This window comes from Aquarana catesbeiana, linkage group LG03 (genome assembly GCF_042186555.1).
Source record: "Aquarana catesbeiana isolate 2022-GZ linkage group LG03, ASM4218655v1, whole genome shotgun sequence".
Classification (NCBI taxonomy): Eukaryota; Metazoa; Chordata; class Amphibia; order Anura; family Ranidae; genus Aquarana; species Aquarana catesbeiana.
This window is the reverse complement of record NC_133326.1, coordinates 755639-771698: the sequence shown is the minus strand read 5'-3', so window position 1 is coordinate 771698 and position 16060 is coordinate 755639. Positions and strand designations below refer to the sequence as shown.

Below are 16060 nucleotides of genomic sequence, written 5' to 3'. Positions count from 1 at the left end.
GTCTCTGGATGGGGTCTATGGATGGGATCTATGGATATGGTCTATGGATGAGGTCTCTGGATGGGGTCGATAGATGGGATCTATGGATGAAGTCTCTGGATGGGGTCTATGGATGAGGTCTCTGGATGGGGTCTATGGATGAGGCCTCTGGATGGGGTCTATGGATGAGGTCTATGGATGAGGTCTCTGGATGGGGTCTATGGATGGAGTCTATGGATGGGGTCTATGGATGAGGTCTCTGGATGGGGTCTGTGGATATGGTCTATGGATGAGGTTTCTGGATGGGGTCTAGGGATGAGGTCTCTGGATGGGGTATATGGATGGGGTCTATGGATGAGGTCTCTGGATGGGGTCTCTGGATGGGGTCTATGGATGGGGTCTATGGATGAGGTCTCTGGATGGGGTCTGTGGATATGGTCTATGGATGAGGTTTCTGGATGGGGTCTATGGATGAGGTCTCTGGATGGGGTCTATGGATATGGTCTATGGATGAGGTCTCTGGATGGGGTCTGTGGATGAGGTCTCTGGATGGGGTCTCTGGATGGGGTCTATGGATATGGTCTATGGATGGGATCTATGGATGGGGTCCCTGGATGGGGTCTATGGATGGGATCTATGGATGGGGTCCCTGGATGGGGTCTATGGATGGGGTCTCTGGATGGGGTCTATGGATGGGGTCTATGGATGGGGTCTATGGATGGGATCTATGGATGGGGTCCCTGGATGGGGTCTATGGATGGGATCTATGGATGGGATCTCTGGATGGGGTCTATGGATATGGTCTATGGATGGGATCTATGGATGGGGTCCCTGGATGGGGTCTATGGATGGGGTCTATGGATGGGATCTATGAATGGGATCTCTGGATGGGGTCTATGGATGGGGTCTCTGGATGGGGTCTATGGATGGGGTCTATGGATGGGATCTATGGATGGGGTCCCTGGATGGGGTCTATGGATGGGATCTATGGATGGGATCTCTGGATGGGGTCTATGGATATGGTCTATGGATGGGATCTATGGATGGGGTCCCTGGATGGGGTCTATGGATGGGGTCTATGGATGGGATCTATGGATGGGATCTCTGGATGGGGTCTCTGGATGGGGTCTCTGGATGGGGTCTATGGATGGGGTCTATGGATGGGATCTATGGATGGGGTCCCTGGATGGGGTCTATGGATGGGATCTATGGATGGTCACTCTGGATGGGGTCTATGGATGGGGTCTATGGATGGGATCTCTGGATGGGATCTCTGGATGGGGTCTATGGATGGGGTCTCTGGATGGGGTCTATGGATGAGGTCTATGGATGGGGTCTATGGATGGGATCTATGGATGGGGTCCCTGGATGGGGTCTATGGATGGGGTCCATGGATGGGGTCCCTGGATGGGGTCCATGGATGGGATCTATGGATGGGATCTCTGGATGGGGTCTATGGATGGGGTCTATGGATGGGATCTCTGGATGGGGTCTATGGATGGGATCTCTGGATGGGGTCTATGGATGGGGTCTCTGGATGGGGTCTATGGATGGGGTCTATGGATGGGATCTATGGATGGGGTCCCTGGATGGGGTCTATGGATGGGATCTATGGATGGGATCTCTGGATGGGGTCTATGGATGGGGTCTATGGATGGGGTCTCTGGATGGGGTCCATGGATGGGGTCTATGGATGGGATCTCTGGATGGGATCTCTGGATGGGGTCTATGGATGGGATCTATGGATGGGGTCCCTGGATGGGGTCTATGGATGGGATCTATGGATATGGTCTATGGATGAGGTCCCTGGATGGGGTCTATGGATGAGGTCTCTGGATGGGGTCTATGGATGGGGTCTATGGATGAGGTCTCTGGATGGGGTCTATAGATATGGTCTATGGATGAGGTCTCTGGATGTGGTCTATGGGTGAGGTCTCTGGATGGGGTCTATGGATGGGATCTATGGATATGGTCTATGGATGAGGTCTCTGGATGGGGTCGATAGATGGGATCTATGGATGAGGTCTCTGGATGGGGTCTATGGATGAGGTCTCTGGATGGGGTCTATGGATGAGGCCTCTGGATGGGGTCTATGGATGAGGTCTATGGATGAGGTCTCTGGATGGGGTCTATGGATGGAGTCTATGGATGGGGTCTATGGATGAGGTCTCTGGATGGGGTCTGTGGATATGGTCTATGGATGAGGTTTCTGGATGGGGTCTAGGGATGAGGTCTCTGGATGGGGTATATGGATGGGGTCTATGGATGAGGTCTCTGGATGGGGTCTCTGGATGGGGTCTATGGATGGGGTCTATGGATGAGGTCTCTGGATGGGGTCTGTGGATATGGTCTATGGATGAGGTTTCTGGATGGGGTCTATGGATGAGGTCTCTGGATGGGGTCTATGGATATGGTCTATGGATGAGGTCTCTGGATGGGGTCTGTGGATGAGGTCTCTGGATGGGGTCTCTGGATGGGGTCTATGGATATGGTCTATGGATGGGATCTATGGATGGGGTCCCTGGATGGGGTCTATGGATGGGATCTATGGATGGGGTCCCTGGATGGGGTCTATGGATGGGGTCTCTGGATGGGGTCTATGGATGGGGTCTATGGATGGGGTCTATGGATGGGATCTATGGATGGGGTCCCTGGATGGGGTCTATGGATGGGATCTATGGATGGGATCTCTGGATGGGGTCTATGGATATGGTCTATGGATGGGATCTATGGATGGGGTCCCTGGATGGGGTCTATGGATGGGGTCTATGGATGGGATCTATGAATGGGATCTCTGGATGGGGTCTATGGATGGGGTCTCTGGATGGGGTCTATGGATGGGGTCTATGGATGGGATCTATGGATGGGGTCCCTGGATGGGGTCTATGGATGGGATCTATGGATGGGATCTCTGGATGGGGTCTATGGATATGGTCTATGGATGGGATCTATGGATGGGGTCCCTGGATGGGGTCTATGGATGGGGTCTATGGATGGGATCTATGGATGGGATCTCTGGATGGGGTCTATGGATGGGGTCTCTGGATGGGGTCTATGGATGGGGTCTATGGATGGGATCTATGGATGGGGTCCCTGGATGGGGTCTATGGATGGGATCTATGGATGGTCACTCTGGATGGGGTCTATGGATGGGGTCTATGGATGGGATCTCTGGATGGGATCTCTGGATGGGGTCTATGGATGGGGTCTATGGATGGGGTCTCTGGATGGGGTCTATGGATGAGGTCTATGGATGGGGTCTATGGATGGGATCTATGGATGGGGTCCCTGGATGGGGTCTATGGATGGGGTCCATGGATGGGGTCCCTGGATGGGGTCCATGGATGGGATCTATGGATGGGATCTCTGGATGGGGTCTATGGATGGGGTCTATGGATGGGATCTCTGGATGGGGTCTATGGATGGGATCTCTGGATGGGGTCTATGGATGGGGTCTCTGGATGGGGTCTATGGATGAGGTCTCTGGATGGGATCTATGGATGGGGTCCCTGGATGGGGTCTATGGATGGGATCTATGGATGGGATCTCTGGATGGGGTCTATGGATGGGGTCTATGGATGGGGTCTCTGGATGGGGTCCATGGATGGGGTCTATGGATGGGATCTCTGGATGGGATCTCTGGATGGGGTCTATGGATGGGATCTATGGATGGGGTCCCTGGATGGGGTCTATGGATGGGGTCTATGGATGGGGTCTATGGATGGGATCTCTGGATGGGGTCTATGGATGGGATCTCTGGATGGGGTCTATGGATGGGATCTATGGATGGGATCTATGGATGGTAGATAGCAGAATGCTGGGGGTGGAAAGGTTCTCTGGTTCTGCCCAGGACGAGGTCCCCTCCCCCGTCGTACAGAATCTGAGAAGGTTTCTGTGATTTCTCCACTTTTTCTTTCTTCTTCGGCTTATTGGTTGATATAAAGGACAATAAAACCAGAAGACCCGGAATCCGGAGCAGCTCTGCAGAGAAACCAATCAGCTTCCAGGTTTTATTGTCAAAGATTCATTGAAGAAGCTGAAGTCAGAATCTGATTGGCTGCACTCTCCAGTTTTAGTAAATCTCCCCGAATTGTTGCCTCTCACTTCATTTCATGTATCAGTAATGGAAGCAGCCAATCCCGTACATCAAAGCTCAGACTGGGAGATGGAGAAGCAGCAAAAGAAGCCAACTAGCTGAGCTGCATGTATTATGAAGAGACACACTGGTCTTCTTCCCGAAGATCTCCCACATTAATAATGTACAGTGCCTGGAAAAAGTATTCATACCCCTTGACATTCCCCACATTTTGTGATAGACCAACACAAAGTGTCACATAATTGTGAAGTGGAAGGAAAATGATAAATGATACAAATAAATATGTGAAAAGTGTGTGGGGGAGGGGCATTTGTATGGCGCCCCCCGGAGTCAATACTTTGTAGAACCCCCTTTCTCTACAATTACAGCTGGAAGTCTTTTTGGGGATGTCTCTACCAGCTTTGCACATCTAGAGAGGACATTTTTGCCCATTCTTCTTCTTTGTAAAATATCTCAAGTTCTGTCAGATTGGATGGAGAACGTCTGTGAACAGCAATTTTCAAGTCTTGCCACAGATTCTCAATGTGATTTAGGTCTGGACTGTGACTGGGCCATTCTAACACATGAATATGCTTTGATCTAAACCATTCCATTGTAGCTCTGGCTGGATGGAGAACGTCTGTGATCAGCGATTGTTCCAGACTCCGTATAATGAAAGGTTCTTCTCTTGTAGGAACAATGATATAGACTACATGGAATTCCGCCTGTGGATCGGCCTTCACTCCGCCCTGCAGTGCCTTATCCTGGTGGCCACGGATTCCAGCTTCATTATTAAGTACATTACGCGTTTCACCGAGGAGGGATTCTCTACACTCATCAGCTTCATCTTCATTTATGACGCCATTAAGAAGATGATCGGGTCCTTCAAATGTTATCCCATCAACTCCGACTTCAAGCCGGACTACGTCACCACCTACCGGTGTGAATGTGTGGCCCCGGACCCAGGTCAGTGGACACATTCTTCCTCCCGCCCACAGCGGCCAATCAGATTCTTTCTTACATCTGCAACATAATAACAACGCTTTTCCTTTAACACGACATCCAAACAGGAAGCTGAATATTTTCACAACAACCAATCAAATCTTCAGGGGGAAAATGAACAATGGGCAATGAAAGCCGGCATCTGATTGGCTGCTGGGGACACCCAGTTCATTCTATAGAAACGTTGTTAGATTATAAAGGAACACAGCCGGGGTCTTGTCTGTGGAGCTTTCTGAAAGATGAACTGTCTGTGTTGAATCTGATTGGTAGCTATGGACAACATGGCGGCTCTTATCTCAGACATCTTTATGGAATGTGTTCTTTTCTTTGTATGTCTGGGTGGGGTAGGAAAGGGTTAACCCCCCGCACCCCCCTAGATCCGGCCCTGGGTGAACCCCCCGCACCCCCTAGATCTGGCCCTGGGTAAACCCCCCGCACCCCCCCTAGATCCGGCCCTGGGTGAACCCCCCGCACCCCCCTAGATCCGGCCCTGGGTAAACCCCCCACACCCCCCCTAGATCCGGCCCTGGGTGAACCCCCCTGCACCCCCTAGATCCGGCCCTGGGTGAACCCCCCGCACCCCCTAGATCCGGCCCTGGCTAAACCCCCCCGCAACCCCTAGATCCGACCCTGGGTAAACCCCCCGCACCCACCCCCTAGATCCGGCCCTGGGTAAACCCCCCGCACTCCCCTAGATCCGGCCCTAGGTAAACCCCCGCACCCCCCTATATCCAGCCCTGGGTAAACCCCCTGCACCCCCTAGATCCAGCCCTAGGTAAACCCCCCGCACCCCCCTAGATCCGGCCCTGGGTAAACCCCCCGCAGCCCCCCTAGATCCGGCCCTGGGTGAACCCCCCGCACCCCCTAGATCCGGCCCTGGGTGAACCCCCCGCACCCCCTAGATCCAGCCCTGGGTAAACCCCCCGCACCCCCCTAGATCCGGCCCTGGGTAAACCCCCCACACCCCCCCTAGATCCGGCCCTGGGTGAACCCCCCTGCACCCCCTAGATCCGGCCCTGGGTGAACCCCCCGCACCCCCTAGATCCGGCCCTGGCTAAACCCCCCCGCAACCCCTAGATCCGACCCTGGGTAAACCCCCCGCACCCACCCCCTAGATCCGGCCCTGGGTAAACCCCCCGCACTCCCCTAGATCCGGCCCTAGGTAAACCCCCGCACCCCCCTATATCCAGCCCTGGGTAAACCCCCTGCACCCCCTAGATCCAGCCCTAGGTAAACCCCCCGCACCCCCCTAGATCCGGCCCTGGGTAAACCCCCCGCACCCCCCTAGATCCGGCCCTGGGTGAACCCCCCGCACCCCCTAGATCCAGCCCTGGGTAAACCCCCCGCACCCCCCTAGATCCGGCCCTGGGTAAACCCCCCGCACCCACCCCCTAGATCCGGCCCTGGGTAAACCCCCCGCACCCCCCCTAGATCTGGCCCTGGGTTAACCCCCCGCACCCCCCTAGATCTGGCCCTGGGTAAACCCCCCGCACCCCCCCTAGATCCAGCCCTGGGTGAACCCCCCGCACCCCCTAGATCCGGCCCTGGGTAAACCCCCCGCACCCCCCCAGATCCGGCCCTGGGTGAACCCCCCGCACCCCCTAGATCCGGCCCTGGGTGAACCCCCCGCACCCCCTAGATCCGGCCCTGGCTAAACCCCCCCGCACCCCCCTAGATCCGACCCTCGGTAAACCCCCCGCACCCCCCTAGATCTGGCCCTGGGTTAACCCCCCGCACCCCCCTAGATCTGGCCCTGGGTAAACCCCCCGCACCCCCCCTAGATCTGGCCCTGGGTGAACCCCCCGCACCCCCTAGATCCGGCCCTGGGTGAACCCCCCGCACCCACCCCCTAGATCCGGCCCTGGGTGAACCCCCCACACCCCCCTAGATCCGGCCCTGGGTGAACCCCCCGCACCCCCTAGATCCAGCCCTGGCTAAACCCCCCCGCACCCCCCTAGATCCGACCCTGGGTAAACCCCCCGCACCCCCCCTAGATCCGACCCTGGGTAAACCCCCCGCACCCCCCCTAGATCCGGCCCTGGGTAAACCCCTCGCACTCCCCTAGATCCGGCCCTAGGTAAACCCCCGCACCCCCCTATATCCAGCCCTGGGTAAACCCCCTGCACCCCCTAGATCCAGCCCTAGGTAAACCCCCCCGCACTCCCCTAGATCCGGCCCTGGGTAAACCCCCCGCACCCCCCCTAGATCCGGCCCTGGGTGAACCCCCCGCACCCCCTAGATCCGGCCCTGGGTAAACCCCCCGCACCCCCCTAGATCCGGCCCTGGGTAAACCCCCCGCACCCACCCCCTAGATCCGGCCCTGGGTAAACCCCCCGCACCCCCCCTAGATCCGGCCCTGGGTTAACCCCCCGCACCCCCCTAGATCCGGCCCTGGGTGAACCCCCCGCACCCCCTAGATCCGGCCCTGGGTGAACCCCCCGCACCCCCTAGATCCGGCCCTGGCTAAACCCCCCCGCACCCCCCTAGATCCGACCCTGGGTAAACCCCCCGCACCCCCCTAGATCCGGCCCTGGGTAAACCCCCCGCACTCCCCTAGATCCGGCCCTAGGTAAACCCCCGCACCCCCCTATATCCAGCCCTGGGTAAACCCCCAGGCACCCCCCTAGATCCAGCCCTGGGTAAACCCCCCACACCTCCCTATATCCGGCCCTGGGTGAACCCCCCGCACCCCCTAGATCCGGCCCTGGGTAAACCCCCTGCACCCCCCTAGATCCGGCCCTGGGTAAACCCCCCGCACTCCCCTAGATCCGCCCCTAGGTAAACCCCCGCACCCCCCTATATCCAGCCCTGGGTAAACCCCCGCACCCCCTAGATCCGGCCCTGGGTTAACCCCCCACACCCCCCCTAGATCCGGCCCTGGGTAAACCCCCCCGCACCCCCCTAGATCCGGCCCTGGGTAAACCCCCTGCACCCCCCTAGATCCGGCCCTGGGTAAACGCCCCGCACTCCCCTAGATCCGGCCCTAGGTAAACCCCCGCACCCCCCTATATCCAGCCCTGGGTAAACCCCCGCACCCCCCTAGATCCGGCCCTGGGTTAACCCCCCACACCCCCCCTAGATCCGGCCCTGGGTAAACCCCCCACACCCCCCCTAGATCCGGCCCTGGGTAAACCCCCCGCACCTCCCTAGATCCAGCCCTGGGTAAACCCCCCGCACCCCCTAGATCCAGCCCTAGGTAAACCCCCCGCACCCCCCTAGATCCGGCCCTGGGTAAACCCCCCCCCCGCAACCCCCTAGATCCGGCCCTGGGTAAACCCCCCGCACCCCCCTAGATCCGGCCCTGGGTAAACCCCCCGCACCCCCCTAGACCCAGCCCTGGGTAAACCCCCCCGCACCTCCCTAGATCTGGCCCTGGGTAAACCCCCCGCACCCCCCTAGATCCGGCCCTGGGTAAACCCCCCACACCCCCTAGATCCGGCCCTGGGTAAACCCCCCGCACCCCCTAGATCCAGTCCTGGGTAAACCCCCCCGCACCTCCCTAGATCCGGCACGGGGTAAATCCTCCCGCACCCCCCCCAGATCCGGCCCTGGGTAAATCCCCAGGCACCCCCCTAGATCCAGCCCTGGGTAAACCCCCGCACCCCCCTAGATCCAGCCCTGGGTAAACCCCCCCGCACCCCCCAGATCCGGCCCTGGGTAAACCCCCCGCACCCCCTAGATCCAGCCCTGGGTAAATCCCCCCCACACACCCCTAGATCCGGCCCTGGGTAAACCCCCCCGCACCCCCCTAGATCTGGCCCAGGGTAAACCCCCCCGCACCCCCCTAGATCCGGCCCTGGGTAAATCCCCCCCCTGGTTGCTGGGGACACAACAGGAAGTCAGAGGAAATCATCCCCATGTCATGAATCTCCTCTTAGATGTCACCAGAAACGTGTCCCCAATGGGTGGTACCACCAACACCACGTATTACCAACATACACTCTAACCACGTACCACCAACATGCAATCTAACCACGTACCACCAACATACATTCTAACCACGTACCACCAACATACTCTCTAACCACGTACCACCAACATACATTCTAACCACGTACCACCAACATGCAATCTAACCACGTACCACCAACATACATTCTAACCACGTACCACCAACATGCAATCTAACCACGTACCACCAACATACACTCTAACCATGTACCACCGACATACACGCTAACCACGTACCACCAACATACACTCTAACCACGTACCACCAACATACATTCTAACCACGTACCACCAACATATACTCTAACCATGTACCACCAACATACTCTCTAACCACGTACCACCAACATACACTCTAACCACGTACCACCAACATGCAATCTAACCACGTACCACCAACATATACTCTAACCATGTACCACCAACATACTCTCAAACCACGTACCACCAACATACACTCTAACCACGTACCAACAAAATACACTCTAACCACGTACCACCAACATGCATTCTAACCACGTACCACCAACATACACTCTAACAATGTACCACCGACATACACGCTAACCACGTACCACCAACATACACGTTAAGCACGTACCACCAACATACACTCTAACCACGTACCACCAACATGCATTCTAACCACGTACCACCAACATACTCTCTAACCACGTACCACCAACATACTCTCTAACCACGTACCACCAACATACACGTTAACCACGTACCACCAACATACACTCTAACCACGTACCACCAACATACACTCTAACCACGTACCACCAACATACACTCCAACCACGTACCACCAACATACACTCTAACCACGTACCACCAACATGCACTCTAACCACGTACCACCAACATACACTCTAACCACGTACCACCAACATACACTCTAACCACGTACCACCAACATACACTCTAACCACGTACCACCAACATACACTCCAACCACGTACCACCAACATACTCTCTAACCACGTACCACCAACATGCATTCTAACCACGTACCACCAACATACACTCTAACCATGTACCACCGACATACACGCTAACCACGTACCACCAACATACACTCTAACCACGTACCACCAACATGCATTCTAACCACGTACCACCAACATACACTCTAACCATGTACCACCGACATACACGCTAACCACATACCACCAACATACACGTTAACCACGTACCACCAACATACACTCTAACCACGTACCACCAACATACATTCTAACCACGTACCACCAACATACACTCTAACCATGTACCACCAACATACTCTCTAACCACGTACCACCAACATACACTCTAACCACGTACCACCAACATGCAATCTAACCACGTACCACCAACATATACTCTAACCATGTACCACCAACATACTCTCAAACCACGTACCACCAACATACACTCTAACCACGTACCAACAAAATACACTCTAACCACGTACCACCAACATGCATTCTAACCACGTACCACCAACATACACTCTAACCATGTACCACCGACATACACGCTAACCACGTACCACCAACATACACGTTAACCACGTACCACCAACATGCATTCTAACCACGTACCACCAACATGCATTCTAACCACGTACCACCAACATACTCTCTAACCACGTACCACCAACATACTCTCTAACCACGTACCACCAACATACACGTTAACCACGTACCACCAACATACACTCTAACCACGTACCACCAACATGCATTCTAACCACGTACCACCAACATGCATTCTAACCACGTACCACCAACATACACTCTAACCACGTACCACCAACATACACGTTAACCACGTACCACCAACATACACTCTAACCACGTACCACCAACATGCATTCTAACCACGTACCACCAACATGCATTCTAACCACGTACCACCAACATACACTCTAACCACGTACCACCAACATACACTCTAACCACGTACCACCAACATACACTCCAACCACGTACCACCAACATACACTCTAACCACGTACCACCAACATGCACTCTAACCACGTACCACCAACATACACTCTAACCACGTACCACCAACATACACTCTAACCACGTACCACCAACATACACTCCAACCACGTACCACCAACATACACTCTAACCACGTACCACCAACATGCAATCTAACCACGTACCACCAACATACACTCTAACCACGTACAACCAACATACACTCTAACCACGTACCACCAACATACACTCTAACCACGTACCACCAACATACACTCTAACCACGTACCACCAACATACACTCTAACCACGTACCACCAACATACACTCTAACCATGTACCACCAACATGCAATCTAACCACGTACCACCAACATGCATTCTAACCACGTACCACCAACATACACTCTAAGCATTACCAGCTTCCTATTTATAAGGGGTGATGAGTAGAGACATTGGACACACAGAATATGGTGATATCCATCCACGGCTTCCCCTGGATTGTAGGACAGGGAGGGGGAGGAGACGATCGGTTGTTACGTTCCTCATCATCTCTGGCAGTAATCTCTTCCCCTTTCCTATGACACAGCAACTCAACCTCCATCACTAATCCATAGATACACCTGTGATTTCTCCTTCATGAAAGCCTCTATGGGGGGGGGGGGACTGCGCCGTGTCACCTGAGATGCCAAAAACCAGAAAGGAAATGATTGCCCGTTTTCTGGTCAATGTGGATTCTGTATAACACTTGTAACTGATATCTGCCACATCTCTCCTTATTCCCCGCATCGCTTTTCTCTGGCTGCTCCTCATCTGTAAGTATTTCTGGACAATGTGTGTGTGCCGCCTCCTCTATAGTCATGTGTAGACCCTCATAGGATCCACCAATTCTCACCATAGGATCCACCAAATCTCCTCTATAGTCATGTGTAGACCCTCATAGGATCCACCAATTCTCACCATAGGATCCACCAAGTCTCCTCTATAGTCATGTGTAGACCCTCATAGGATCCACCAATTCTCACCATAGGATCCACCAAATCTCCTCTATAGTCATGTGTAGACCCTCATAGGATCCACCAATTCTCACCATAGGATCCACCAAGTCTCCTCTATAGTCATGTGTAGACCCTCATAGGATCCACCAAATCTCCTCTATAGTCATGTGTAGACCCTCATGGGATCCACCAAATCTCCTCTATAGTCATGTGTAGACCTTCATAGGATCCACCAAATCTCACCATAGGATCCACCAAATCTCCTCTATAGTCATGTGTAGACCCTCATGGGATCCACCAATTCTCACCATAGGATCCACCAAATCTCCTCTATAGTCATGTGTAGACCCTCATAGGATCCACCAATTCTCACCATAGGATCCACCAAATCTCCTCTATAGTCATGTGTAGACCTTCATAGGATCCACCAAATCTCCTCTATAGTCATGTGTAGACCCTCATGGGATCCACCAATTCTCACCATAGGATCCACCAAATCTCCTCTATAGTCATGTGTAGACCCTCATAGGATCCACCAATTCTCACCATAGGATCCACCAAATCTCCTCTATAGTCATGTGTAGACCCTCATAGGATCCACCAAATCTCACCATTAGGGATGAGCCAAACCCCCCCCCTGTTCGGTTCGCACAAAAACATGCGAACAGGAAAAAAGTTTGTTTGAACACGCGAACACCGTTAAAGTCTATGGGACACGAACATGAATAATCAAAAGTGGTAATTTTAAAGGCTTATATGCAAGTTATTGTCATAAAAAGTGTTTGGGGACCCGGGTCCTGCCCCAGGGGACATGGATCAATGCAAAAAAAATGTTTTAAAAACAGCCGTTTTTTCGGGAGCAGTGATTTTAATAATGCTTAAAGTGAAAGTGTAATATCCCTTTAAATTTCGTAGCTGGGGGGTATCTATAATATGCCTGTAAAGGGGCGCATGTTTCCTGTGTTTAGAACAGTCTGACAGCAAAATGACATTTCAAAGGAAAAAAGTCATTTAAAACTACTCGCGGCTATTAATGAATTGCCGGTCCGACAATACACATAGAAGTTCATTGATAAAAACGGCATGGGAATTCCCCACAGGGGAACCCCGAACCAAAATTTAAAAAAAAATGACGTGGGGGTCCCCCTAAATTCCATACCAGGCCCTTCCGGTCTGGTACGGATTTTAAGGGGAACCCCGCACCAAAAAAAAAAAACGGCGTGGGGTCCCCCCAAAAATCCATACCAGACCCTTATCCAAGCACGCAACCTGGCAGGTTGCAGGAAAAGAGGGGGGGGGGGCCGTACCAGGCCACATGCCCTCAACATTGGGAGGGTGCTTTGGAAATAAAGGAATTGTCAAAAACTGCCTCTTGTCATTTTTAACATTTTTGACAGTTTTTTAGTGAAATGGTAGGGGTACTTTTGTACCCCCTTACCATTTCACACGGGGGGGGGCGGGATCTGGGGGTCCCCTTGTTAAAGGGGGCTTCCAGATTCCGATAAGCCCCCCCGCCCGCAGACCCCCACAACCACCGGCCCGGGTTGTGGGGATGAGGCCCTTGTCCTCATCAAAATGGGGACAAGGTGTTTTGGGGGGCTACCCAAAGCACCCTCCCAATGTTGAGGGCATGTGGCCTGGTACGGTTCAGGAGGTGGGGGCGCTCTCTCGTCCCCCCCTATTTTCCTGCGGCCTGCCAGGTTGCGTGCTCGGATAAGGGTCTGGTATGGATTTTTGGGGGGACCCCACGCCGTTTTTTTTTTTTTTTTTGGCGCGGGGTTCCCCTTAAAATCCATACCAGACCTGAAGGGTCTGGTATGGAATTTAGGGGGACCCCCACATCATTTTTTTTTATTTTGGCAGGGGTTCCCCTTAATATCCATACCAGACCTGAAGGGCCTGGGATGGAATGTAGGGGGACCCCCACGTCATTTTTTTTTTAAATTTTGGTTCGGGGTTCCCCTGTGGGGAATTCCCATGCTGTTTTTATTAATGAACTTTTATGTGTATTGTCGGACCGGCAATTCATTAATAGCCGCGAGTAGTTTTAAATTACTTTTTTCCTTTGAAATGTCATTTTGCTGTCAGACTGTTCTAAACACGGGAAACATGCGCCCCTTTACAGGCATACTATAGACACCCCCCAGCTACGAAATTTAAAGGAATATTACACTTTTATTGTATGACTTTAAGCATTATTAAAATCACTCCTCCCAAAAAAACGGCCGTTTTTAAAAGTTTTTTTTGCATTGATCCATGTCCCCTGGGGCAGGACCCGGGTCCCCAAACACTTTTTATGACAATAACTTGCATATAAGCCTTTAAAATTAGCACTTTTGATTTCTCCCATAGACTTTTAAAGGGTGTTCCGCGGCATTCGAATTTGCCGCGAACACCCCAAATTGTTCGCTGTTCGGGGAACTTGCGAACAGCCAATGCTCGAGTTGAACATGAGTTCGACTCGAACTCGAAGCTCATCCCTACTCACAATAGGATCCACCAAATCTCCTCTATAATCATGTGTAGACCCTCATAGGATCCACTGAATCTCCTCATAGGATCCACCAAATCTCCTCTATAGTCATGTGTAGACCCTCATGGGATCTACTGAATTTCCCCATAGGATCCACCAAATCCTCTCTGTAGTCATGTATAGACCCTTATAGGATCCACCAAATCTCCTCTATAGTCATGTGTAGAGCCTCATAGGATGCACCGAATCTCCTCTATAGTCACGTGTAGACCATCATAGAATCCACCGGATCTCCTCTGTAGTCATGTATAGACCCTCATGGGATCCACCAAATCTTCTCCATAGTCATGTATAGACCCTCATAGGATCCACCGAATCTCCTCTATAGTTATGTATAGACCCTCATAGGATCCAGCGAATCTCACCATAGGATCCACCAAATCTTCTCTATAGTCATGTATAGACCCTCATAGGATCCACCAAATCTTCTTTATAGTCACGTATTGACACTCTTTTGATCCATTGACTCTATGGATCATGGGATTACTTGAACCTCCTCTATAGTCATGTGTAGACACTCATAGGATCCATTGACTCTATAGGGAATGTGGACACATTGACTCCTATTCTGATCTGGAGCTGTTAAATGATAAATCAATTTAAAGCTGGACATTGAGATCTAATGACCCGATTACACGTCCCATGATCATTGGGGATCTCAGAGGGGATATTTCCAGTGAAGAAGTTTGTTTCACCCCCCCATGTAGTTTGACTTTATGTCAAGTGCTGGTGGTACCCCCATAGATTCCCCATTGAAATGTTGTGTATGGAAGGACATCCAAGCACAGGGGACCCCAGCGCTCCGTATATAACCAGCTCAGTATGTCTTCAGGTCATTGTTCAGCTGTTCTCGCATGGACTCCAAGGCTGTCTTAAAACCTTACAACTTTATTTGCCTTGACAGTCGCACACCATGGACACATGTTAGAGTTCCTCTTTATATCACATGATTGGAATCTTCCATTGTATCCCACTGATGTCTTCCATGAGGATACTTTAATGATTTTGCAGCGATTGTGTGAAGAAAATACTGAATCCATTCTCTCTCCCTCTTCCAGTGAACACAACTTTATTCAATGCTTCAGCCATGTTTGCACCAAACAACACTAACACAACTTTGGTAAGTAATGTTCAGCAGATCTGACAAAGGTCTTGGGGCTGATGGTGTGGTTGGTGTCATGCGGTGTGGTTAGTGTCATGTGGTGCCTTGTGGTGTGGTTGGTGTCATGCGGTGTGGTTGGTGTCATGCGGTGTGGTTGGTGTCATGTGGTGTGGTTAGTGTCATGTGGTGTGGTTGGTGTCATGCGGTGTGGTTGGTGTCATGTGGTGCCTTGTGGTGTGGTTGGTGTCATGCGGTGTGGTTGGTGTCATGCGGTGTGGTTGGTGTCATGTGGTGTCATGAGGTGTGGTTGGTGTCATGCGGTGTGGTTAGTGTCAATTGGTGCCTTGTGGTGTGGTTGGTGTCATGCGGTGTGGTTGGTGTCATGTGGTGCCTTGTGGTGTGGTTGGTGTCTTGCGGTGTGGTTGGTGTCATGTGGTGTCTTGCG

General features: G+C 52.7%; 1 protein-coding gene across 7 annotated transcripts in view; it reads left to right on the top strand.

The window, feature by feature from the left end:
- SLC4A5 (solute carrier family 4 member 5) overlaps window positions 1–16060 on the top strand; it is a 241374-nt gene that overhangs the window by 168377 nt on the left and 56937 nt on the right. For 6 of the 7 annotated variants that reach the window (XM_073618223.1, XM_073618221.1, XM_073618222.1 and 3 more), the window contains 2 exons: window positions 4749–5020; window positions 15572–15633. In XM_073618223.1, coding sequence (XP_073474324.1) covers window positions 4749–5020; window positions 15572–15633 — 334 coding nt within the window. The remainder of the gene's footprint in view (window positions 1–4748; window positions 5021–15571; window positions 15634–16060) is intronic. The other variant, XM_073618224.1, reaches the window with a different exon arrangement.